The 25750-nt window shown below is 61.0% G+C and overlaps 1 protein-coding gene across 1 annotated transcript in view; it reads left to right on the forward strand.

Annotated features, from left to right (window-relative positions):
* The window catches only part of PKP1 (plakophilin 1), a 40303-nt gene extending 20913 nt beyond the window's left edge, over positions 1-19390 (forward strand). The window contains exons 3-14 of the mRNA XM_051821107.3: positions 3442-3833; positions 6179-6323; positions 7438-7645; positions 8365-8542; positions 9802-9916; positions 10684-10839; positions 11095-11271; positions 11973-12126; positions 12353-12539; positions 12876-12960; positions 15801-15909; positions 17678-19390. Coding sequence (XP_051677067.1) covers positions 3442-3833; positions 6179-6323; positions 7438-7645; positions 8365-8542; positions 9802-9916; positions 10684-10839; positions 11095-11271; positions 11973-12126; positions 12353-12539; positions 12876-12960; positions 15801-15875 — 1872 coding nt within the window. The 3' untranslated portion in view covers positions 15876-15909; positions 17678-19390. The remainder of the gene's footprint in view (positions 1-3441; positions 3834-6178; positions 6324-7437; positions 7646-8364; positions 8543-9801; positions 9917-10683; positions 10840-11094; positions 11272-11972; positions 12127-12352; positions 12540-12875; positions 12961-15800; positions 15910-17677) is intronic.
* The last annotated feature ends 6360 nt before the right edge of the window (positions 19391-25750 follow it).

Genomic DNA, 25750 nt, shown 5'->3' on the forward strand with positions numbered 1-25750 from the left:
TCCCAGCCCCCGTACCCCTGAGTCTGGAGGCCGTGGGGGGAGACTGAGCAGAAGCAGGGAGTGGGGGGGTCTGGGGCAAGGGCAGACAAGGCTGGGGGGTGGGGGCAGGCCACTGCCCTCGTCCTGTAGGCAGTAGACAACAGGAGGCTCTGCAGCAAGGAGGGCTGGAGATGCTTTGCTGGCAAAGGTCAAGGTGATGGCGTCGCAGCGCCCCAGGGCGGAGTCGGGAGCTGATGGTTGGTGCTGGAGTCGCCTGCTGGGGAACTGGGGCGGGAAGGAGGAAAGTCTGGGCAGCAGGTGCAATGCGGGGAGGGGACAGGTGAGAGGACGGAGGGCAGCACCTCTGTCCAGGTGATTGGTTGCCCCAGTACCCGTGGTGTTGGGCAAACAGGAGCCCTTCTTCTTGTGGGACCTTTCGGCGTGCTGCGCGTTCACCTGCTCAGGGCCCTGGACCTCGAGCTCATGCTGCCTTCCTGTGCTCTGTCTCCCTCCTTGCCAGTCCCGAGAGGGCGTGGCCTGGGAGAGCTCCCTCCTGAGAACCAGGATGGGAGAGGTGAAGTCAAAACCCACATCTCCACCAAGGAAGTAGGAGGGGCAGAAAGGTGGGGAACGAGGAAACCCAAGTCATTAATGGAGGGGGGGGTGGTGCAGAGCAGGGCCCGGCCAGGGAGGGTCCTGGCTGAGGCGGCCCTCCTCAGCCTGCCGTGGACTGTGGTTCTGAGCACCAGCTCCCAACGGCACCACCCTGGAGCCTCCACCTGGCTGTCCCGTCCAGCCTGCTGTCAGGGCAAGCGGTCAGCTCTGCTCCCAGGGCAGTTGAGCATCTAGCTTCTGGAATGTTCTCACACATGGACCATCCCACCTGAGGGAAGTGTGTGTGAGAGAGACACTGTCCTTTGTATTCAGAGAGGAGGAAGCCAGCAGCAGATCCCTATCTGGGTGTGGGGGTGCGGCTGGGAGACCTGGCGTTGGCAGCAAAGCTGTCTCTCGTGCGCGCCTTCCGCCCCGGCCACACCTGGCAGTGCTGGTGAGGGCCTGGCGGCCAGGGGCACTGAACGTCCTGCACAATGCAGCATTGTCCTGCCGCAGGAGCCCACAGGAAGAGGCGCCGACCGCATGCACGCCTCGCGTCCCATCAAAAGCCTGGCTTCTCCCACGTGTGTGTGGGCGGACCGCACTCCTCCGTCAGGAGCATACATAGGCCTGCTGTGCAGCTGTGGGGCGAGCCACACCTGGGACCCCAAGACTCCTGTGAGCTCCTGTCCTGTTCACTCATGCACCTGGTGGCTCCTTTAGGTGTGGCCTGGGAGCCCTCCCAATGTGAAACCTGCCCCAGGTGTGCAAGCCGAGGGCTACGAGCTCCCCACTCAGCAAACACAACCCTCGTGCATCTGAGTCTCCCAGCAGTTCCACACACCGGGGGCAGTTACACCCAAGCCGTGCACGCTGGGCTTGGGGAGCTTGTCCAAGGGCGCCCGTCAGGCCACTGCCTTGCCCACGGCTATCTGGCCCCCGAGTCTGAGTTCCGTGCTCCCGGTCTTCTTCCACCACGGCGTCTCCGCCGAGTGAGTCGGAGGAACGTTCTAGATTCCCAAGATGCCCAACCGAGAGGCTGAAGGCTGAAGCTGGGTCATAGGTCGTCGGCGCTAGGGGAGGAGGGCTTGGCTGAGAAGGGGCTCTTCTGCTTGTCACGGTGACAGTGGGGGACGGGGGTAATGGGAGAGTCGTCCACAGCCGCCCTCAGTCACAGACCCAGACAGCACAGCCAGGAGCCAGGAGGTGGGGTTCCCAGGGAGAGGGGAAGCTGCTGGCGTGTGGCAGGTGGGAGCTGGACTGGGAAATGCTGTGCCCCCAGGGCCATTCTGCCCCCCCACCCCCGCTGCTCCCCTCCCTTGGGCTGCCCACCCTCGCTGAGATGGAACAGGGCAGCCTGCTGCTGCCTTTCCAGCTCAGGGGAGCCGAGTCCAAAGCCCGTGGGGCTCAGCTGATGGCATCTCCCTGGGTTTGGGCCAGGCCAGCGTCTGGACTCCCCGGCAGGCGTCTGAGCCGAGGCCTGGGCGTGTCGCTGACCAGAACAAGGAAACTCCTTGTTGTATTTCTGCCGAGGGCTTAGCCAGCCTTTTGGAGCCCCCAGCTTCCCCTCCCATGTGCCGTGTGCCCCCTGGTCCCCTTGGGAGGAGGAGAGGCAGTGACCCTGGGCTGGCGCAGTGGACGACTGACTGCTTATTTTACATGGAACCTGCAAGACGCCCACACCATGTCCAAGTCTCAGAGAACTGCCCGGCTCCCTGGCCGCCACCTGGTTCTTGCCCTGTTGTTCCCTGCCAACAGCCACGTACCAGTGTCCTTCAAAGTAGGTTGGTGTAACCCTGTTGAGGAAGAAAACTGTGCCCACCTGAGTGCACAGCTGGGCGTGTGGGTGAATTGCCCAGGTGAGCAGTGTGTGGCCACATTTCACAGGTGGCTTGAGACCCTGGCTCCTGGGTGCTTGGCCCATGGCTGCTACCTGTCCTGTATGTCTCCCTGCCTGGATAAAAGGGGTCCGGCTGAAGGCCAGACTCTCCCCAGGCCTGGGTGGCTCGATCTGGTGTGGAGGGGAATTACCCAGTTGCCTAACGACCTACCTCCCTTACACACACACACACACACACTCACACTCAGGGTGGGGCGGGCAGGCACCAGGCTGCTGGAGTTGGTCCCGGCTCATCCCAGCAGAGGCGAGGCCCGGCTCAGCAGCTGTGTGGAGACGTTTTCGGGGCTAAGCCTGTAGGACGAGAACAAGTCCCAGCAGGCCAGACCCACCGGCTTGCAGACTCCTGGGAGTGTCAGGGCTCCTCGGACAGCGCTCCCCAGCACGTTCCCACCGAGGCCCGGCTCTGCAGGCTGCTTGCGGCAGGCTCGATCCACAGGTGGGCTCACACAGAGCCCGGGGAGGGGCACCCGCTATCACTTCTGCCCAGCCCCCCTCCCTCATCCCTGCACCCCGCTCTGCAGCCACTAGCCCGCAGGGGGCGCTAGAAGCAGGAGCACGGTCAGGGTCCCTCTTTGGCCTCCGTGGGGTTCCCTGCAGGGGACTTGTTCCCATTTACTGCTTGTCCTGGGGTGGGGGTGGGGAAACAGAAGTTTCCTAGCACTGAGTACAGTGCCCAAGGAAGGCTGACTGTGTCCGGAGCTCCTGGGGTCGCAACAGCCCAGGGTGACAGGGCAAGGGCATGAAGAAACAGGCTCAAGTCCCAGTTTCACACTTTTCCCCTACCAAGCGGCCGCTGGAAGGCCCCTCTCCTCTGGGGACCTCCCACACCCTTCCTGCACTGAGCTGGTACCCGATGCTCTTCGCCTGCACCATCCCCTTCTAAGCCAGTGCTGTGGGGGCTAGGCGAGGGCCCCAGGGCCCCCCAGTCCAGAATCCTGACTGAGCCACTCTCCTTCTCCCCTGGCCAGATCTACAATGGGACCCTCAAGCGGGAGACGGACAACAGGCGCTTCAGCTCCTACAGCCAGATGGAGAACTGGGGCCGCCACTACCCCCGGGGCAGCTACAACACCACGGGCGCGGGCAGCGACATCTGCTTCATGCAGAAGATCAAGGCCAGCCGCAGCGAACCTGACCTCTACTGCGACCCCCGGGGTACCCTGCGCAAGGGCACGCTCGGCAGCAAGGGCCAAAAGACCAGCCAGAACCGCTACAGCTTCTACAGCACCTGCAGCGGTCAGAAGACCACCAAGAAGTGCCCTGTGCGCCCACCTTCCTGCACCTCCAAGCAGGACCCGGTGTGTGTGCCCACCATCTGCAACAAGGACCTGTCCTTCGGCCACTCGAGGGCCAGCTCCAAGTGAGTGCTGCTGCGCTGAGCTGGGCTGGGCTGGGCCAGGGGGCCAAGCGTCAGCCTGGCTGCATCTGCGTGGGGTCCTGGGATGATGGGAGACACATGGCCTCTGTCCCAGGAGGCCCCAGCCTTATAGACCTCTGGCCTCGGGGAGTTCTCGCTGTGAAGCGGAGTCAGACTCCACCTAAAGTGCGCTCCTCTGATGAGCAGGCTAAGCCTCACCTGGGAGTGGTAGAAACGCTTATTACCAGGCCCTGCCCACAGCTGCTGACTCAGCGACACCGGAAGAGGGCCCCCTCCAGGCGATAGCGGGGCGGTGCACGCTGGCCTTGGAGAAGCTCTGATCTCAGGCGTGCTGCTCTCCATCCAAGTGCCAAAGAGCAAAGAAATGTGCCCTGGTGGAGACTATGGGGATAGAATGAGTCATCGGTCTTGTTATCAGACGGGGGAGTCCAAAGGACTGCTGGGACAGTGAGGGCGTGGTCCGGCGCTAAGGGGCAGCTTACACCTCCTCCCGCAAATGCTGACCGGCCAGCGGCCAGTGGGGATGAAGGAGACCCCTGGGTGCCCATGGACAGCCACAGGCACTGGGGAGCAGCCGGGGGCCCGGGGTCTTGTGCTTGGCACCCCTGATTGGGCAGACATCCCCTGAGCTTCTGCTGCGTGCCGCCTCTGGTGAGTGCAGGGGACAGAGCCACGCGCAGGACAGCCCCGAGCTGACCTGGAGAATGACCGGGGCCGCCCCTGACCCTGGTTTCTTGGCCCCGAGTGGGGCTCTCGGTGACCTATGGCGGGGATGAGTGACAAGAGGGGACGCTGGACTGGCCGGTACTGGCTGACAGTCGATGTAGGGCGGGGGTGCTCCTAAGCCAACATCCGACAGCTCTGCCCTTGGAGTGCTTTTCCCAGAAGTCGGGTTGCTGTAGCTAAAACCATGAGCGTTTATTGAGCACCTACTATGGCAAAGTATGAGTCTACTAGCAAAGAGGAAGGAACTCCTTCCATAAATGCCGAGGACAGGTAGCAGGGGAGGGCTATGTGCCCCTGCCCTCAGGGGCCCTCGCTCTCTGTTGGGGTGCAGGCCACAGTCAGGGGGAAGGGCAGCCTGTGACCTCACACCAGGGGGGCCCAGGGTTTCCCTTCCCTGGGAAGCTCTATGGGCATGGGACTCCAGCACGACCTGAGGCCACGGTCAAGTGAGCCTGAGATCCAGCCAGGGCGCTGTGGGGGAGTGACATGGCTGGGGCTGAGGAACATGCAAGACCCCAGTGGAGCCAGACCCCGGGGTTAAAACACGACATTTCTGCTTGGTGGCTGTCCACCATTTTCTGTGCTTCACGCCCATGGATATCAGCCTAAGTAGATTGAACTTGGCCTTGCAGTATGCAGGCTGCTGGTTTCTGAGCTGGGGAACAAACAGTGCAGTGGACAGGGTTTGGGGACCAGCTGCCTGGTCAAGGGGAGCTTGGAGAAGAGAGCCAGTTGCAGGGGTCCCTTGGTCACCCTGACAGTGACTGTGATCAATAGGAAAGTGGTGGCCGGCGCCGTGGCTCAATAGGCTAATCCTCCACCTTGTGGCGCCAGCACACCGGGTTCTAGTCCCAGTCGGGGCACTGGATTCTTTCCTGGTTGCCCCTCTTCCAGGCCAGCTCTCTGCTGTGGCCCGGGAGTGCAGTGGAGGATGGCCCAAGTGCTTGGGCCCTGCACCCCATGGGAGACCAGGAGAAGCACCTGGCTCCTGGCTTCGGATCAGCACGATGCGCCAGCCACAGTACGCCGGCCACGGCGGCCATTGGAGGGTGAACCAACGGCAAAGGAAGACCTTTCTCTCTGTCTTTCTCTCTCTCACTGTCCACTCTGCCTGTCAAAAATAAAATAAAGTAGGAAAGTGGTGACCATGAGGACGGGAAGGAGTAGAGGGGAGAACATTTGTGCAAGAAGAGCCAGCTGGACTTAGGCACGGAGGGAGGAGTGGATGGGCTCAAGCCATTCTCTTCCACTTGCCCAATGCCATGAGAGATGGCAGTGTGGGTGGGCACGTACCTCAGGGAATGGCGCAGAGTTTCCCACAAGGCAGTGCCACCTGCTGGGACACTGGCCCACGACCAGGGCCTCGCCACAGCCTGTGTTCCACGTGGGGGGCGATCCAGTGGGTGAGCCCTTCCTCCCTAGAGGAGCTGTCCCACAGGCGCTCTCCAGGTGGGCCTGGGGCTGCCTTGTTCTAGCTCACAGTGGGCACACGAGGCTGGGTGTGCAAGGAGAAATTCTGGGGCCCCTCCCCAGGGCACCCACGCACCCTGTAACTGCTCACTTGTGCCCCCTCTGCCCCCCGCCCCGCCTGTTCCTGGCAGGATCTGCAGCGAGGACATTGAGTGCAGTGGGCTGACCATCCCCAAGGCTGTGCAGTACCTGAGCTCCCAGGACGAGAAGTACCAGGCCATCGGGGCCTACTACATCCAGCACACCTGCTTCCAGGATGAATCCGCCAAGCAGCAGGTAACCAGCTGCACCCCTTCCTCCTCGGGGAGCCTGGCAGGGCCTGGGCGTGCCAGCCTGGCCCTACATGCAGAGACAGAGGTGTGGGGGGGTGGGATTTGCAGGTGATTTCTTCCCACCCCGCCCAGGAGCCAGGGGCAAGGAGTTGGCATTGCCCAAGCTTGAAGCTGGGCACCTTAGCCTTGTGCAGAGCAAAGGCCTCTGGGTGAGAGGACTTCAGCAGGTGCATTTCCCACGTTGGTCTTGTCACTCCGTGAGCGCATCAGAAATCCGCTTTCTCAGATTCTGCCAAAGAGCATGGCTGTGCCCCACGCATCAGCTCCCTCCCAGTCACCATCTCATGGAGGCAAACAGCCTGTGGGCACCTCCCAGGGAAGACGCCTGCAGGCTCAGGGAGGTGGTGCCATAAGTGGGCTGCCCAGGGGCCAGGGTTAGTTTGCATCCGACTGTGTACCACAGGAGCCTGGGTTTCCGTGGGTGCGTCTCCCTTATGGCGGTGTTCAGCTTGGAATTTTCTTTCTCTTTTTTTAAGAATTATTTTATTGATTTGAAAGAGTGACAAGGAAAGAGAGAGAGAGCGAGCGAGAGAGAGATATCTTCCATCCTCTAGTCCACTCCTCAAATGGCTGCAATGGCTGGACCTGGGCCAGGCTGAAACCAAGCCAACTCCATCCAGGTTTCCCATGCAGGTGGCAGGGGTCCAAGCACGTGGGCCATCTCCTGCTGCCCTTCCAGGTGCACTAGCAGGGAGCTGGGTTGGAAGGTGAGCAGCCGGGACTGAAACCGATGCTTCAACCCCTGCACTGCAATGCCAGTCCCCTGCTTGGATTCTGAAGTGTGTTTATGTCCACGTTCCCTCTGATCTCCCCTGCCACACAGGGCTCAGGGAAAATGAGTGACTTGTGCATGGTCTCCAGCCAGGGCACGGGGGCCGGGATCTGAATTCAGGTCTCCAGCTCCGGGTCTGGCTCGGTTCCTGTGACCTCATGCTGCTTATTCCTTTCGGTTGACCCGGGTGTTTCTGGACTAAAGTCCTTTTTGGCCCGTGTGAGTAGACCCTGACCACATCAGCCTCACCTCTGCTGACCGGGCCACGTGGCCCCTCTTCCACCAGGTCTACCAGTTGGGCGGCATCTGCAAGCTGGTGGACCTCCTGCGCAGCCCTAACCAGAATGTCCAGCAGGCGGCCGCGGGCGCCCTGCGCAACCTGGTGTTCAGGAGCGCCACCAACAAGCTGGAGACCCGCAGACAGGGCGGGATCCGCGAGGCCGTCAGCCTCCTGAGGCGGACCGGGAGCACCGAGATCCAAAAGCAGCTGACCGGTAGGGCACCCCAGCACGGAGCGCAGGGGCGTCGCAGGAGACTACGCCCCTCAGCCGGGGTGCGAGATCCGAGGCACAGCTGTGCAGATCTGGCCTGGGGCTGAAGTCCCGGGGCCCTGGTGGCACTGGTGTGGTGTCCAGATGGTGACCCTGAATGGTGTGCCCACCCACAGGGAAGCTGGGTCTTTTGGAGTTGGAGGGCAAGGGGGAGAATCTGTTGTCAGCAAGCCCTGGGATCTGTTGGGGAGAGAGGCAGGCAGATGGAGGGCAGGGGTTAGCAGGTCTTAAGCCTTAACCCCGTGCTAGGGATCTATGCTCAGCACTGGAGGTGGGGACAGAGCCAGAGAAGTCACCGCGAAGACTTCAAGTTGGACCGGGTGGATGAGGCAGGCACAGAGTCACAGCAGATCTGTGGTCTGGAATCACCTCCAGGGGAAAAGAGCGCTGGAACACCCCAGGCGCTGACACTTCTGTTAGAAGGCGCCCATCCATCAGCTCCTGTTTGGTCACTTGCCACGTGCGTAATTTCCACCTGGGCGGAGAACTCTGCCACGGCCCTCCGTCTGGTTGGCACGTTAAGCAGAGTGCTCATGGAACAAGTGGACACAATGAGTTTGATGGACCAGGCCCGCCGGGAAGAGCCCAGACAGGCAGTGTAGTGCAGTCCCTGGCTTTTCTTCAGCCTGGCCTGTGTTGGGCCAACTGTCTCCGACCCCCAGGGCTGCTCTGGAACCTGTCGTCCACCGACGAGCTGAAGGAGGAGCTGGTGGCCGACGCCCTGCCCGTCCTGGCCGACCGCGTCATCATCCCCTTCTCCGGCTGGTGCGACGGCAACAGCAACGTGTCCCGAGACGTGGTGGACCCCGAGGTCTTCTTCAACGCCACGGGCTGCCTGAGGTCAGAGCGGGGGGGAGTACGTGGGTTCTTTGTGCCCCGGCTGCGGGCCCTTCGCAGGCAGCCCGCGTCCGCTGACATTGAGACAGGGCGGCGGACATCACGTGCAGCCTGGCACTGTCTGCAGGGCCTGGTGCCCGGACGAGGGGACCCAGGCATTGCTGAGTTCCCTCCAGCCCCTGCCGCCCACTGTGGGGAGCGCGGCAGGCATGAACTAGAACTCTAAGACATCCAAACGCCTGGCTCTGCAGGGCCAGACTGGTTCAGACTGGGAGGCTGCCCCTCCCAGCCCTCCCCCCCCCCCCCACCGAAAACTGCATTTCTTGTGCCATCTTGAAGAGCTTTCTTTTAGACAAAAGTGCGCTGATTGACAGCTCATGAGTCACTTCCCGGTTGCGCTGCGAAAGCTGTTTGCCACGTTCATTGGCATGAAGATGGCATTGCCTTGCCCGAGGTTTCCTGAGTTCCACACCAGGGTGTGGCACAGTCGCTGCGGGTTGTTCTCCAAGCTGGGGGGTGGGGAGTGGGGGATGGGGTGGGTGCTGGTGCCGAGTGAGGAGCCATGGAGCCAGATCCCCTTCGGGTCCTACTCGCTCTAATGGGGTTTGTCGTCCCCAAATCCTGCGGTCCCGCCATGGGGGGTTGCAGCTGGCGTGTGTTTCTGAAGTTGTCTCAACTTGCACCTCCTCTTGGCGGCCTCCTGCAGCAGCCTGCAGGGAGCAGAGAGGCCAGGGAGGTGAGAAGCCAGGACACGCGTGATGAGAAGCCAGGACACCTGTGATGAGGAGCTTACGGGCTGCAGGCTCGTGGGCCCAGACTGCCCGGGGCTCAGCTTGCTGCTGGGACACACCTCAGGCTGTGCACGGGGTGTGCATGCCTCAGGTGCCCTGCCAGAGCCTGCAGCTCCGTTCCCCAGCTGCTCCTGCGCCCCACACAGGGAGAGCAGCCAGGGAGGAGCGCCAGCTCCTGGTGGGCCTCGGGCTGCCGGCTGCAGTGCAGCCATCGACAGGCGTCATGGGCCTGGGGACACGTGTGCCACACTGGCTAAAGGCTGCTTCCTGCCTTCCTTTTCTCCCATTCTTCCTCCCTCTTCACTCCTTTCCTCTTCCTCTTCCTCCCACAACCTGCCACCTCCACCCGTTCCCTGTGCCCACCTGCGTGTCCCCCGCCCCCACACTCTGTCCCCTCCCCACTCTCCTCTCGCGGCTCCAGCCTCCCCCACATCCTCCCACACCTTCCTCCCTTTCCTCCCCACCCCCCAGGAACCTGAGCTCGGCGGACGCGGGGCGTCAGACCATGCGCAACTACGTGGGGCTCATCGACTCCCTGATGGCCTACGTGCAGAACTGCGTGGCTGCCAGCCGCTGTGATGACAAGGTGAGCTATGCCCCCCAAGCCTGCTAGAAAAGCCGGCGGCGGGGCCACCTCCCTGCACTCTGGGACACGCAGCACGGAAGGGCCGGAAGGGAAGCTCGTGGCGGGAGCATAGCCTAGCGGAAGGCCGACGCTCCCACAGCACAGCTCCTTGGTGTGGGAAACAGCACGGTCCGCTCCCCAGTATGGGCCAGACGCCATGGGGAGGACCCTGAGCACAGGCCCCAGGACTCCCCGTGCTGTGCACACAGCCCCCTTTGAGGCTGGAGGCTGACAACCGGCCACGGCGAGTGGGAGCAAGAAGGGCAGAGATGAACTTGGAACGCACGGGCCTGGGGGCTGCTCCTGCAGGAAGGCAGAAGTGGAGTCTTCCGTTCCCAGTTCGCCCGTGGGTGCTTCATCCACAGCGATAGAAACGGGGCCTCCGTCTGTTGCATCCCCCTCTGGGCTGGCCCCGTGGCAGGTGCTCCCTAGGCCCTGTCTTCCCAGAAGCCTGGTAAGGTAGGCGACTTTAGTTCCCTTTGACAGCCGAGGAAACAGGAAGTGGAACTCAAGTTCAAGCGGCCAGGAAATGACAGAGCTGGGACTCAAAGCCAGGGCCCAGACGCGTGCCTGGGAGACCCTTCCAGGCCGAGGGTGTGGCTGCAGCCGAGGCCCCTGCAGCTCTCTTAACTCTTCCAGGGAGGTGGCGGCCCGGAGCCAGGCAGGGGCTGGGCAGGCGGGGGCTGGGCGGGGGCTCAGCTCATCTTCTGCCCCCCCCCACCCTGCAGTCAGTGGAGAATTGCATGTGCATCCTGCACAACCTCTCCTACCGCCTGGACGCGGAGGTGCCCACGCGCTACCGCCAGCTGGAGTACAACGCACGCAATGCCTACACTGAAAAGTCCTCCACTGGCTGCTTCAGCAACAAGAGCGACAAGATGATGGTGAGTGCTGTGGCCGGCCAGGCCACCACCGCCACCACCGCCACCCAGTGCCGGGCAGCCCGAGGGGACAGGCCTATGCTGGAGCTGTAAACCTCGGGATCACACTAGGATCCCTGCTCCTGGGCCTGTCAGAGCCCGGGCCAGCCCTGCCCCAGTCGGTGTTACCGGGTCGGGACTGTGAGGGTGGGGGCCAGGGGCAGAACGCTGGGGCTGTGCCCGGGCCAGGCTGCCCACCCACAGTCTCTCTGTCCTCAGAACAACAACTACGACTTCCCCCTCCCCGAGGAAGAGAGCAACCCCAAGGGCAGCAGCTGGCTCTACCACTCGGATGCCATCCGCACCTACCTGAACCTCATGGGCAAGAGTAAGAAAGATGCCACCCTGGAGGCCTGTGCTGGCGCCCTGCAGAACCTGACGGCCAGCAAGGGCCTGGTGAGTGGGGCCCCTCCCTCCATAGGCCCCCAGCTCGCCGGCCTCAAGTCTGGCTTCTGCCCCCTGTCTGGCTCTGTCTGACGCACACTGGCACAGAGCTTCACTCTCGAGCCATGCAGGCTGGCCTGTGGGCCAGGCCCTGGGGGATGGTGAGGGTCATCCCTGTCGGGCCCAGGGGATTCTGTCCCCTTGGCCTTGTCGCTCCTGGCCCCGTGCCAGCCCCTGGGCTCTGCCTGGGAGGTATTTGTGGTGGCAGGGGGGGTCTCCCGCGTGTTGAACTGCACAAGGTAGAGAATTAAGGTGTGGGCACAGACAGGTGCAGAGGCGGGCCTGTAGATCCGGGGTCTGTGTGCAGGCAGCAAGCTCAGAGCGAGGAGCGGCCGGGTGTTCTTCAGCCTCACTTAGGACAAAAGGGGTTTGCGGAGCAGAGGGCAGGGGCAAACCGAGGAGGAACTTCCTATGGCTGGGGTCTCCGGGAGCCCCCCAGGCCAGCCCGGAGCAGACTCAGGGAGGGGGAGGCACAGGTGCGCCTGGCTGCTCTGCAGCTGCCCACGTGTGGGCACACTTCTGTGTCCGCCAGGCCTCCGACATGAGAGAGGAGAGGTCCTGCCTTCTCTGTCCGCCGCAGCCCCGCCTTGCTGCCTGCCTGGTGCTTGCTGGGAAGCCGCCGGCTAGTGCCTCCCCACCTCCTTTTCCCGTAGATGTCCAGCGGCATGAGCCAGTTGATCGGGCTAAAGGAGAAGGGCCTGCCCCAAATCGCCCGCCTGCTGCAGTCTGGCAACTCGGATGTGGTGCGGTCGGGGGCCTCCCTGCTGAGCAACATGTCCCGCCACCCCGCGCTGCACAGGGCCATGGGTAAGGCCGCCCGACGGTGCTCGCCTCCCAGAGCCGGCCAACCACGCCCGCACTGCAGGAGGGGCCGCCTGCCCGGGCAGGGGCGCGAGGAGCTGGGCAGAGCAGGGGCAGGGAGCAGGTCTGCCCTGGGTCCAGCTGGGTCTCCAAGCCCTGGGTTGGGGGAGCCTCGCCCGGGGCCCCAGAGGGCCGTCCTGACCTGCAGCCTCTCTCCCTCCTCCTTCCCCAGGGAACCAAGTGTTCCCAGAAGTGACCAGACTCCTCACCAGCCACACTGGCAACACCAGCAACTCCGAAGACATCCTGTCGTCGGCCTGCTACACCGTGAGGAATCTGATGGCCTCGCAGCCGCAGATGGCCAAGCAGTACCTGAATGGCAACGTGCTGCACAACCTGGTCAACCTGTGCCGCGGCAGGTGCGCGCGGCCCCGCCCAGCCCTGCCTGTGGAGGCGGGGCCGGGCCTGGGGAGGCTCTAGCGGGAGAGGAGGCTGCAGAGGGCACAGAGGCGGCCCTCTTCTTAGCCGGGGTACTTTTTGCTTCCCCGTGAGCTCTCTCCTCCCAGGAGAAAAGCATCAGGACCCCCCCCCCCCCCCCGCTTCCTGGCCCCAGGAGAGTCCTGGAGTGCCTCTAGGCAGGCAGGGCCTGGGGCTGTGCCCGCTGTGCCGGTCTTGCACCCCTGAGGGGGGGAGGGGTGTCCCTTCGCACGCTTCCCAGAATCTCACCCCTGCAAATGTGCTTCCCGCCTGCCCAGCACCTCGCCCAAGGCTGCGGAAGCTGCCCGGCTCCTCCTGTCTGACATGTGGTCCAACAAGGAGCTGCAGGGCGTCCTCAGACAGGTGAGCACCCCTGGCCTGGCTGCTTCTGACCAAGCATCTCCCCCTGTACTCCCCGTGCGCATGCGTCGCACCTGCCCACCTCGGCCCAGCCCCTTCTGATAGTGTGGCTCCCCCTATGCTCCCCGTGCGCATGCGCCACAACCTGCCCCCGCCCCCCAACCCACGTCCCTTGGAAATGCAGCTAAGCTTGGAGCTCGCCGTGCATCACAGCCTAGCCACACAGCACACAGCAGGTGCCGGCTGCTCTCCAACTGACCATAGGGCTGCCTTCAAGCCACGGCTGCTTGCTCACCGTGGCCAGAGAGGACTGCACGGCACACGGCTGGGCCCGGAAAAGATCAGATGCACAGTCCGGTTTCTAGGAAACGTGGATTGCATTCTCGCCATCTTAAAGTCATGAGATGAACCAGCCGCGCTGGGCGATACCCAAGTGGACCAGGAAGGGAGAGGCGGGTTGGCCCCGCAGGTGTTTTGTCCCTGGCAGAGTCCGAGAAGCAGACAATGAATCCCACTAACGTGCAGCCCGAGTCCCTGGACTCGGGACGTAGGAGGGGTGCCGAGCATGTAGAGGGCTCGGGACACCCAGGAAATGAGTGGGAGGCCCGGGGTGGGGTCCTTTAGCAGCAAATGGAGAAGTAGACAGGACAAAAGGCCCCATCCTTTGGGGCCTGGTGTGTGCCAGGGCTGGGAAGCTCCGCGCGGCTGGATACCAACCCGTTCAGTTTCACACCGCAGGCTTTGTGCTGTGCCTTTGACACGGGGGAGCCATGCAGGGGTCTGGGTAGAGGGTCTGATGCTGAAAGCAATTCTAGCAAAACGAATTCCTCCCCCAGGGAACAAGGCAGAGTGTGCGGAGCCCTGGGGGCTCCTGCAGCAGCCGCGGGTGCCTCTCGCCCCTCCTCTGTCCTCAGCGCCTCCCAGCCTCGTTGGGCATAGAGGCCTCCATCAGTGTCGTTCTGTAAGACATCACTGAGCTGCAGCGGCCGCCCTTGGGCAGAGATGCAGGCAGCAGAGAGGACGGGGGCAAAGGACAGGAGGCCGGAGAAGCAGAATGGAAACACTGGCCGTGTGCAGACTTCTAGCCTGGGACATGTTACAGCCAGAAACAGATCCGGTGGAGAGAGGCCGGGGGGAAGAGGGTCTCGATTTGGAGAGGGCAAGCCGGGGACTTGGGCGGGAGTCCATGTGGGATATGGCATGGGACCCGTTGTTAGGAAGCACATCCCTGTAGAAAATCTTGAGGGTCAAGGGCAGAGGCGTGAAGGGGGCCCCAGGAGGCAGAAGGGCCAGGGAAGCAGGATGCCCTGTGCAAGGTGCCTGGGCAGGGTGGGGGGGAGACCTTGCAGGAAGAGAGGCTCTGAGAAGGGCGGGCAGCAGCTCCCAGTGCTGCCCAGAGGACAAGGAGGAGGGGGATCAGGAGAGGCCCTGGAGCTGGTGCTGGCGAGGCCAGGGGTCCCCGGGGAGCCCGGGACAGTGGGCAAAGCAGTGGGGGGCACAGGATGGAGGCTGCCCATCTCAGCTCACCTGGGCAAGAAGGGAGACAGAAGGTGGGCACACAAAGGCAAACAGGACCCGAGTGTGCATGTCGTGAGAGGAGAAGGGGAGACGAGGGGGAGGAGGATGGGGGGATGGGGCCTGGAGCCTGGGTGGCCACTTCTGGGGGCAGAAGGCTCGACAGTCCTGAGGGAGGCCCAGGACACCGCTATGGTCCAGGATGGCCCAGAGGATGTGACAGCCGTGGCAATGGCCATCTGACTGCCGAGCGCGCGTTGCCAACAACGCCACAATCGGGGCAGGATGAGACAGGCAAGGAGGATGGGGGAGAGCTCGCGCCCCCAAATTTAGAGACCACATGCAGGCCAGGACACTCACACCTGGTGCAGGGCCTGTGGGACCCAGCATCCCCAGGCGGCGCGGGGCTGGGCAGCAGTACCGGCGGATTCCCGGCCGGAGCAGCTGTTGTTCCGAGCACCCTCCTACCCATCCTGAACCGGGTTGTCCCGAGCACAGGTGAGGCAGGCCGTGTGGCTTGTGTCCATCATGCTGAATGGGGAGGCAGAGTCCAAGGAATCCATCTCCGTGCACTGAGGCAGGCTGGGATCCAGGCCTTTTCACTCCTGGCTTCTTCCCACCAAATTCAGCCAAAGCCAACAGGAGCCAGCCAGCCAGCCTTGAAAAAACAAGGTTTCATAACACAAGCCTGAGCATGGTCGGGCCCGGCCGTGAACCACGGCTCCCCTCGTGCGGCCGCAGCTGACCTGGCTCTCGGGCTCAGCCTGGACCAGGGCCCTGTTCTGAAAGGCGCCCAGACCTACAGCTGCTCGGTCCTCATTCACACTGCAGCATGCATTGAGCACCTGCTGTATAACAGGAACAAGACTCGATCGGCAGCAGGCGCTCAGACGGGGCCAGAGGCCAGGGCACAGACTAGTGAATGGACAGCAGCTTCGCTCTGCCAGCACCACGCCTGCTCCTGGGTTGGAGGAGCTCCAGGCACATCCTCCGTGTCTCGTCACGTGTCAGTGGGGAGCCCCCCAGCTTGCCTGGGGCGATGCTGGCTGTGGATCTGTTGGCAGAGCCCTGAGCGGAGGCTGCATTCTCGCGCCCGACTTCAAGGTGTCCAACAGCCGGAACCGCAAGCCGCAGGGGAAGTCCACACACGTTTGGGAACTTGAGGCTGGTAGCGGCATTCTGTTTGGCTGCACGTTTAGTGAGGCCAGCTTTAGCCCCCAAGCCCGGGGAAGCGCCGGGAGTGGGGTTTCCGAGCCCGCAGCGCCCCACCCCCCACCCCGCGGCTCTGCCCCAGGAGGTGTCACACGGTGACGTCTGTCCCCTTGCAGCACGGCTTCGACAGGAACATGCTGGGGACCCTGGCCGGGGCCAGCAGCCTCCGGAACTTCACCTCCAGGTTCTAAGAAGAGGAGGCTGCCGCACAAGTTCAGCTGGCAGGTGAGCACCGACCACCCCCGGGCAAGGGGCGCCTCCAAAACCACTGTGGTGGCCTCAGCCAGGCTCCACGAGAGGGGCCAGGCCCAGGACAGAGAAGCACCCGTGGGCCTGGCGGACTGCCTTGCTCTGGCTGACACAAGAACTGTGTTGGCAGCTGGCTGGGAGCACCAGCCGTCCCACCATAGGACACTGGGATATACAACATCCCAGGAGCATCAGAGGAGCCAGGGGGTCTGGGCAACATGGCTGGGTGCTGTGGTGTAGGTTGTGCACTGCACAATCCAGGTGGTGCCTGTTCACAGTGATTACACAATACAAATAACTAGGGTTACTCAATGTGTCATTCTGAGCTTGGTCATCCACAGCCCTCCTCTTTGTCCTTTTTATAACCCACTCTGCAGTCTGCGTGTGCCTGGTGCAAGCAAGCTGATTTCCAAGTGATGATTCAGAACCACTGCATGACCAAGGCTTGCAAACTGTAGCATTCATTGGAATCACCTGTGACGCTTGCTAAACTGCACACCCTGGCCCCACCCCCAGCCCTCTGACTCAGTAGCCCTGGCATGAGGTCCAGGCAGATGTGTTTTACAACAAAGCATCTGAAGTGTTTCTTTTTAAGATTTATTTATTTATTTGAAAGGCAGAAAGACAGAGAGAGAGAGAGAATCTTCCATCACCGGTTCACGCCCCAAAAGACCGCAATGGCCAGGGCTGGGCTAAGCCAGGAGCCTGGAACTCCATCTGAGTCTTCCACCTGGGAACAAGGGCCGGAGTACTTGGGCCATCTTCCGCTGCTTTCCCAGGCACATTAGCAGGGAGCTGGATCAGAAGCGGAGCAGCCGGGACTCGAAGTGGGGCTCATGTGGGATGCTGGCGTGGTCACAGGCAGCAGCTTCGCCTGCAGTGCCATGACCCTGGCACCCCAAAGTGCTTCCAATACAGGGCGCTGAGCACCACAGCAGGTGCTACACGAGACATCATCAAAGCCAGCGAGGGCCCCCGGAGGCAGTCTTGGTACAGAGCCCTCTGCCATACCTGGAGAGGGGGACATGGCCTCCCAGACTGTCCACTGGCAGTCCCCAACCCCAGCCCCAGGGAGGCTCCTGGTGGGCAGAGAGGGCTGTAACCTTGGTACAGCCAAAGACTGAACAGGAGCACAGACCCTGTCTAGGCACCAGGCTTCAGCAGATGAGACGGGTTTGTGGGAGAAGAGTGCCTACACCAATTTTTTAAGGATGTATTTTATTTATTTGAAAGGCAGAGTTACAGAGACAGCTGGTTCATTCCCCAAATGGCCACAATGGTCAGGGCTAGGCCAGGCTGATACCAGGAGCCAGGAGCTTCCTCTGGGTCTCCCACATGGGTACAGGGGCCCAAGGACTTGGGCCATCCTCCCCTGCTTTCCCAGGCACATGAGCAGGGAGCTGGATGCGACGTGGAGCAGCTGGGACTCAAACGGGCACCCATATGGGATGTCGGCACTGCAGGTGGCGGCTTTACCCACTACGCCACAGCGCCGGCCCCTTTCAGCTGATTTTTACTGAGCACCATCTTGGTGCTCAGCACTGGGCAGGGTGGGCAGGGGATACTGGCCAGGAGGGCCAAAGCAGACGAGCCTCTGAATGGAGAGGAGCAGTGTGCGTGTGTCACGGTGATCCGGACACTAGTCTGGGGCCAGACCACGCCCGGGCACAGTGGAGAAGAAGGGATGGCAGCAGTGGCGGGCTGCCCGCGCTGAAGGCTGACCTGCGGACTTGTCCTTTTCCAGGGACGTGACCCAGTGGAGAAGACCTCAGGCCCTGCCGGATGGGTCATGCTGTCCATCTGTGCAGTATTTGGAAAAGTTCAGAGCGACCTGAAGACTGTGGATGATGGAAATGTTTTTAGATTCTTTTTTTTTTTCCTAGGGGGACCTGGCAGGCAGTGGGGGGTGGGGAGGCTGGGCAGGGAGGAGTTTTCTTGAGTTTCAAAAGGGCTTATTTCTGATGTCAATGCCTCTTCCTCTAAGAAGCGGTATATATATATGTGTGTGTGTGTGTATGTGTGTGTGTGTATGTGTGTGTGCCATGTGTGCATGTGTGTGTGTAGGGCTGCCTGGACACGTAACCACTCCAAGAGCCAGGCAAGCTATGCCCCTGCAGCTCAGCTCACGGCCGTCCAAGGTCCTGCAGGCCTGCTGCCCACCACTGCCCAGTGCCCGGCAGGAGGGGAGAGGAGCTGGGGCTGGGGCTGGGGCTGGGGCTGGGCCTGGGGCTGGGGCTTGCCGCCTCCCCGAGAGGCTGCTTTGCAGGGTGGAGGCCGGCCCGGCTCCTGTATCTCATGGGAAGATCTCAGCAGTCTCAGGAGGCCTGGGGCGGGCGCGGGGCGGGGCCCAGGGAGGCCGGGACCATCGTGTTGGCTCTGTGCGGTGAGGACAGCCCTGGGAGCCGGAGCCAGCAAGATGGGGCTCACCGGTGCCGCGTGGGCGAGGCTGGTAGGGGGCTTGGAGTCCTGATGCTGCGGGGGAAAAAGAAGTTCCAGGTGGTGCTGAAAGCCAAAGAGCCGTTCAGGGAATGGCCAGGGCAACAGGCCGGGGCTGGGCATCCTACCCACCCCGGCTTCCGGTGCGGGGAGCGCACGAGGCTGACCTGAACCCGATGCTGCATCCGGGGGCACTTGACTAGACCAGGGAAGACAGCATCTCTCCGTGCGTCCCAGCCGGGGACGCCCCACTGCCCTGCTCCCCAGCCAGCCTGCCTGCCTTGCAGCTGCGCAGTAGCAGGAGGGCTCCCGGGGGAGCCTCCGAGGAAACCTGTCGGGAGCCCTCTCAGCGTCCTTGCCCCAGCCCCCACCCGCCGTGGCACAGGCCCGGGTCCCTCTGCACTCGGACATGGGCTGCTGCTGGCTCCTCCTCGGCCTCTGCCTCCGCCTCCCGACTGCACTCAGCCCAGGCCAGGCCACTTCCCACCCCAGCAGTCAGCCTGGAAGACGGCTTCGTGGACTCAGGAGGACTGGGAAGGGGCGGGGCACCTGGCAGGTGCAGCCTTGTCCTCTGGTGCTGAGCCTGGGCCTCACACGACCACATTCCACACCCAGAACATGACGGTCCGATCTGCAGACAAATGAGAGGGGACACAGACTCTGTTCCCACCCTGGCCCTGGGCTCTCCCAGGCTTGAGACAAACCCAGCAATTGGCCACCAGCAGTGGCCAGGTGACACAGACCCCACACCTCTTGGGCGAGGATACCACTGCCAGTCCACCTCTGCACCTGGCTGACAGGCAGGGGCTCAAATGACCCAGGCTGGGTGCGGGGAGGGCCGGGGCAGGAAGGCCTGGGCTGCCGCGAGGAATCTTGGGGCTTCCCAACAGCCTGTCCTCCCCGCCGCTTTGTGTTTGCATGAGAGCCTGTGCCAGCCCAGCCCAGCTTCCCTGTATGTTATACCATGTATTTGCTTTTTTGGAAATATAGGAAATCAATAAATTGCTAGCGTTGTCTTGAATTTTTTCAAGCAGTGGATTATTTGGGGGTGCTTTTGAGCAATGAGAGGACTACTCACTTCCAGGATCTGCTCTCCCCGGCCCTGACCCAAGCGAGGACTGAGAACGCCCCCTGGGGACAGAGCGACAGCACCATTCTTCAGTCTGCTCCACGCTCACCCCCCCAAGCAACCCGCCCCCCCGCTCCCAAGCCCCCCCAGCTCTGCGGCATCAGGAGTGCTGTCGTTATTTGACGAGAAAAAGCATAGGGAGGGAACAGCTGATCTCACGGCCACGCAGTTTGTAAAGGCAAAACCACCCCAAGCTCAAACCCACCCAGCTGGGCTACCTGGAGGAAAGAGAACTTCGAGGGTGAAGTTCAAGGGTGAAGTTCCAGGCGCTCGGGTCTGTGGGTTCACGTCAGGTGCTAAAGGTCCACAAAAAGGAAGGATGCCACGGGCCCCAGCCTCAACACCCAGGGGACCTGCCAGGACACGGGGCGAATTCCCGGGGGTGGTACCGACCCGACGGCTGTGGCCACCGAGAGTCGGGGGCACCTGGTGTGCAGGTGGGCTGTCTCGGGAAGGGCTGAGGGGAGTTTTCCTGGCCTGGGATGGTGCTGCCTGGCAAGGCCCCTGCTACAGATGGCCAGGAAAGGACAGTGGCAGGTGGTGGCCCAAGCCACTAGATGTAAGGGGACTTCACGGGAAGTTCATGGGAAAATGGAATTAAAAGAAGTTTTGGTGCAAAATTTAAAAAATATTGAAATCTATGCATACCAGAGATTCTTCAAAAAGTTCGGGGAAGTTGCAATATGAAAACATGATGCATAGCTGTCAATTATTTTTTGCATCAAAATAAATGTATCCTTTAATCCTCTGGTTTTTTTTAAAGATTTATTTATTTATTTGAAAGTTAAGAGTTACACAGAGAGAGAAGGAGAGGCAGAGAGAGATGTCGTCCATCTGCTAGTTCACTCCGCAGTTGGCCGCAATGGCCAGGCCGGAGCTGCACTGATCCAAAGGCAAGAGCCAGGAGCTTCCTCCAGGTCTCCCACGCAGGTGCAGGGACCCAAGGACTTGAGCCATCTGCTGCTGCTTTCCCAGGCCACAGCAGCGAGCTGGATCAGAAGTGGAGCAGCCAGGTCTCAAACCGGCGCCCTTATGGGATGCCGGCACTGCAGGTGGCAGCTTTACCCACTATGCCACAGCGCAGGTCCCTAATTCCCTGTTTTCACGAATGTTTTGAGGTTCCCTTGCACACAAGGCCTGGGGTGCATGAAAAACACACACTGGCTCCACGATGTGGGGTCAAATGTCAAATCCAAACTCCACAAGCGTTCAGCACCCAGCACCCTCCTCACACCCCTTCCTGCCTCTGTCCCCTCCCCGGCATCCAGCGTCCCGACTTCTAACACCACGTGTTAATTTGGCCTGTTCCAAAACCTTACATAAAGCAGCCTGGGCCTGGCGTCGGGAACGCACCAGCGTGTTCCCAGGCCTCCCTGCTGTTTGTCCGGCTGTTGTGTAACTTTGCCGTCATTGTTACTCACATCTGCCAGCAACCTGTAGATTCAGTCTCACTTTGCCAGAATTCCCATGTAGGGTGTGATTGCTGGGAAACTATAACCACTGGTAAAAGAAACCGGATTTGGTGTGGGATGTGGATGTGTGTCATGTGTAGGAGTGACAAAGGGCTACAGAGATGTTCCCGCAGCCACCCCTGGCCCACAGCAGGCAGGCCCCTCTGGCCCCTGGGGGCAGTGGCTCGTGGGGTGGGGGGTTGGGTCCAGCAGCAGGTGTTAGGCCACCCTGGGAGGCACCAGAGCAGCTGGGAGCCTTCAGATCCCTGTGCCCAGGCCACCTTGGTCTCTCTGTCCCTGAATCTCAAAGCTGTCCCCTCCTGTCCCCTGTGCAAGGAACCGGGCCCAGTGCTGTATCCCCCAAGGAGACAGAGCGTGGTGCCTTCAGTCCCACAGTGACATTGGAGACATGATAACCCCTTCCATTGTCAAAGCCTTAGGGTGTTCGTTTTCTGGTTAGATCTTAACCTCTTTCTAATTTGTTAAACTCCAGTTTGTAGGTGGGGAACTGAGACACCCAAGAGAGAAAGCGGCCGCCCAGGTTCAAATAGATAATTTTAGATAGGAAGTTAGAAATCAGCCTGTGTGTATGAGAGGGGCCCACATCTGCAGAAGCTCACCGTGGAAGCAGCCCAGGATTTTACTCTTCAGAGTCCTGCCCGGACCCCAGTAACTTTCCAGGTGGTCTCGGGCCTCCCCCCAAGGAAAGCTCCCCAGGAGAATCCTCTCTGCTCAGCACAGATAGGTTACCTGGCCCGAAAACATCGAGCAATGAGACTTTACCTCCCTCCTCCAAGGCAGGTGCCCTAGGGGAGGCTGCTCTGCCCAGTGCCAGCTGGGCCTCCCAGTCTGATGGCACCGAATAGTGAAACCTTGGGAGGAATTTTCCCTAATTCACACTCTGCAAACCCTTTGTCCTGGAGGAGGAGGAGGAGAAGGAGAAGGAGGAGGAACGAGAAACAGCGGGGAGAACTGAACCCTTACCCTATAAGCCCCAGTCTGAACACAGACTGCGCACTCAGCACTCAGCTCTCCGCTGAGCCGCCCGCCTGGCTGCCAGGTGTGTTCTCTCAGTTTAACCGTGTGACCTCGCTTTCCCCAGTCTGAGTGACTGGACACCCTCTCTCTCTCTCTGATTCTGTCCCAGCTGGATGCCCTACCCCATTAAACCTTGCTACCTTGCTCACCACCGCTCTCTGTCTCTCGTCTGAATTCTACCTTGCACGAAGACAAGAACCTACACCACCCATCTCCGCTAACATTTTTTTTCTAATTTTAAGATTTATTTCTTTATTTATTTTGAAAGTCAGAATTGAAGAGAGGGAAAGACAGGGAGAGAGAGAGATCTTCCATCTGCTGCTTCACTCTCCAGATGGCCATAATGGCCAATGCTGGGCCAGGCTGAAGCCAGGAGCCAGGAGCTTCATCTGGGTCTCCCACGTGGGTGCAGGGACCCAAGCACTTGGGCCATCTTCTGCTGCTTTCCCAGGCCATCAGCAGGGAGCCAGATCAGAAGTGGAGCAACTGGGACATGAAGAGACCAAAGTCAAAGAGACCAAAGCCACAAGCCACCCACACACACACAGGAAGTCCTCACGATGCAACGTGCTGTTCTAAACTCCTTAGATGTCCATCAAAGCCTCTCACGACTGGTGATTAGCTGTAGAGAAAGCGCATCAGCATTTCCCGTTAGCTCTGTCTCTGGGGGCCTGTCCACACACCGCTGCTCACCCCCACCGCCACCCCCACCGCCTATGCCTCGTGCAGAAAGGGGCTGCACCCAGGTCCCCAGGGCCAGTGACCCGCAGTGGCCCGCGTGTGTCGCTCTGGGTCCTCTTGGGTGCACACACTGCACTTGGGGGTCTGAGGTTTCCCTGGGGGACAGGAGCAGACCTCAGGGAGAGCGGCCAGCAGCAGTGGTGGACACAGACACGCCAGAGCCGACCTCTTCCTCTGGAAGGTGCCCATTCTCACCCTCTCCAGCCCTGGAGTCCTTAGCTCTCTGACGCTTTTCTCTTCTTGCTGAAGACTCAAAGCCCCACCTGGTCTGTTTCCCTGCAGTCTTGAGAGTTTCCTCTGCCACTTCTTGTGTGGGGGGTCAAGAAGCAATGAGTTCTTTTGCTTACATTTGTCCTTAAATGCTTTTATCTTCACCTTCGTTCTTCCAGGACACTGTCTCTGGATATGCGACTCTGCTGAGTCACATGTCTATGTATAAAAAACTTCAAAAGCTGCCGTTTCGCTGTCTTTGCTCTGCAGGGTCTCCGGGAAGAACCCAGCGGTGCTTCTCATTCTTGCTCTCATCTCTGTCTGCTTTGGAGACGTTTTCCTTTGTCTTCAACCAGAACGCACACAGTGTGGTCTTTGCATGTGTCTTGCTGAACTTCTTGGGCCTACACACTAGGTCTTTCGCCGTGGTGGAGGACTTTGGGGCGCTGTGTTGTCAATCATGTTTATGTCCCATTTTGTTCCTTCTCTCTTCTCGGGGCTCCAGTTACCTGTGTGTTGGACCCTTTGATATCGTCCCGCGGACCACGGAGTGCCTGTTTTTGCTCTGTCTTCTGCAGTGTAGTTCGTCTCTGTTGATTGATCTTCAGGTTCCCTGACTTTCCTCTGTCGTTGTAAATGCACTCATGGCCCTTTTACCAGGTGAACTTTAATGTTACATTTTTCAGTTTTACATTTCCCATTGAGTTCTATTTAACAATCTGTGTAACTGACAATCCACCTACAGTCCCAGAGGAGGAGTAGTGGTGACCGTGACTTTGAAGGCACACGGGTCAGCACAGGCCCGCATCCCCACCAACCACGCTTGGCTACTACGTAGGCGCCGGTTTAGAACAAAAGCAGAACATTTACCCGGGGCTTTCCCCAGGCCGGTGAACTGAGGCTGGAGAGCAGCAAGGGAGTTACGGTTATGGAGGGAGGGTTATAGAAGGACCATGCGCTTCGGCTGACTAAGGAAGAAGAGGCTGTGGGGGTGGGAGATGATCAGAATTGAGGTGAGAGAAGGAATACTTGGAGGAGCTGCAAGTCGGAAAGGAACAGTCGAAGAGTGCCTGAAATAGGGAGCAGGGTCCACCTGTGATGGCCACACAGAGGACAGCAGCAGAGTGGTGGGCAGGGTGGCCTCCAAGTAATGAACACAACCCAAGGACAGGCGGGCATGTGAGAGTGGACAGAGAAAGGTGCCACAAGTCACCTCTGGGGTTCTAGTAGGCTCCATTCCTATGGACAAAAGCCCCCAGCAGGTGGGCATGCCACCTCCCAGAAAGGCAGCCAGGGGTCTGCAGGGGGCTTGTGCAGGGGCCACCGTGGCATCCTCAACACACCAGCCGGCCTGGAGAGGTCGGGATGGAGTGAAAGACGCAGGTGCAAGAGAGGAGAAGGCAGGAGTCACGGGGTCTGGGCCATTGCCAGAGATCCGGGACACTGGGTCTGCCCCCTGCTGTTCATTCAGGGGGAAACTGAGGCTCGGGGAGAGGGGTAACTCACACAGCCAGTCCAGACTCCACCACGGCTGTCCCTCTGTCCCTCAGGGCTTCCTCCCAGCTTCCCCTCCCTCCCTTCTTTGTTCCTGGATCCACAAAGTTCAAAGGCAGCCTGAGACTCCTGTGCTTTGGTTTGTTTACTTTTGAGAAACAAAAGGCAAAGATTAACACAGTCGCCAGCCCTCTGGTCTGTCAGCCAAGCCCCAGACTCCAGCCTCAGACACCACTCACTCAACACCAAGTCCTGGCTGCTCTCAAAGGTCACCCTTCTCAGAGCCGCGGCCACCCTCACGCTGGCCCCTGCCATTGCCAGGGCCTCCCAGCTGCCTCCCCGGCCACGAGGGGGTGCCACCACCAGACGGCTCTTCCCAAAGCGTGCCCATCGTCTCCTACATCTGCCTGCCTGCACGGCCAGTTCCCAGCGTTCTGCAGCTGGAATTCTTCGGCCGTCACCCCAGGCCCTCCCAGGCGGTCCCCCCGTCTCTCCGGGGCGGCTCCCTGTCCGCCCTCATCGTCTCCTGCTCCTTCTCGTTCACCGCCCGGGCCCCGCCCGCAGCAGGCATCTCCCCAGACGCGAGGTGCCCGTCTAATCCCACTGGCTCTGCCTGTCAAGCCCCGGTGATCCTCTGAGGGCCGACTCACATGCCGTTCCCTCCGTGGGATCTGCGTGCTTGCGCCCTGCGGAGGCCCCAGGCGTGCCCAGGCCTGTGTGCGTGTCTGTGCCCCTCTGTGGGACGCGCTCATCTCCATGTCCTTTCTCAGCACCAGTGCAGTGTCCGGCACACAGCGTGCAGGGAACTGAACTCAACTCCAGTGTGGATTCTAGAATCTCACCCCTGCCCCCAGGCGAAGGTCTTCAGCCTTCTGGGGCCACCAAGCGGTGCCTGGAGCCCCTCTAGGAGAAGAAAGCTCAACTCTGTCAGTCACCTCCCTGATCCTGCCCCAACTTCCGGGTCCCATGGGAACAGCTGGTCTCCGGCCCTTGTCTCTACTCATGGGGGTGTCCTGTGCAAACTTCCTGGCTCTCACGAAGCCGTTTCGGGTCTCAGCGTTCTCACGTCCAGGCCAAAGATTCCCAGCATCCTCACCCGTTGCTCGGGGGCGTGGTTTGGGTGCCTCTCCCAGTCTCGGTCACCCAGATCTGGACACATCTCAGATTGCCACCGTCCCTCTTAGGAACCCAGGCTCTGCATGGGGCCAGGGACTGTGGGCTGAGGAGTGGCTCACACAATGGAGCTGGCCCCTCTCAGACCCGGGGCCCCCTGAGATCTCTGAGCTCCCCCATTCCTTAGAAACCTGAGGGGAGGTCT

This window comes from Oryctolagus cuniculus, chromosome 13, assembly GCF_051225735.1.
Source record: "Oryctolagus cuniculus isolate XC-2025 breed Fujian yellow rabbit chromosome 13, ASM5122573v1, whole genome shotgun sequence".
Classification (NCBI taxonomy): Eukaryota; Metazoa; Chordata; class Mammalia; order Lagomorpha; family Leporidae; genus Oryctolagus; species Oryctolagus cuniculus.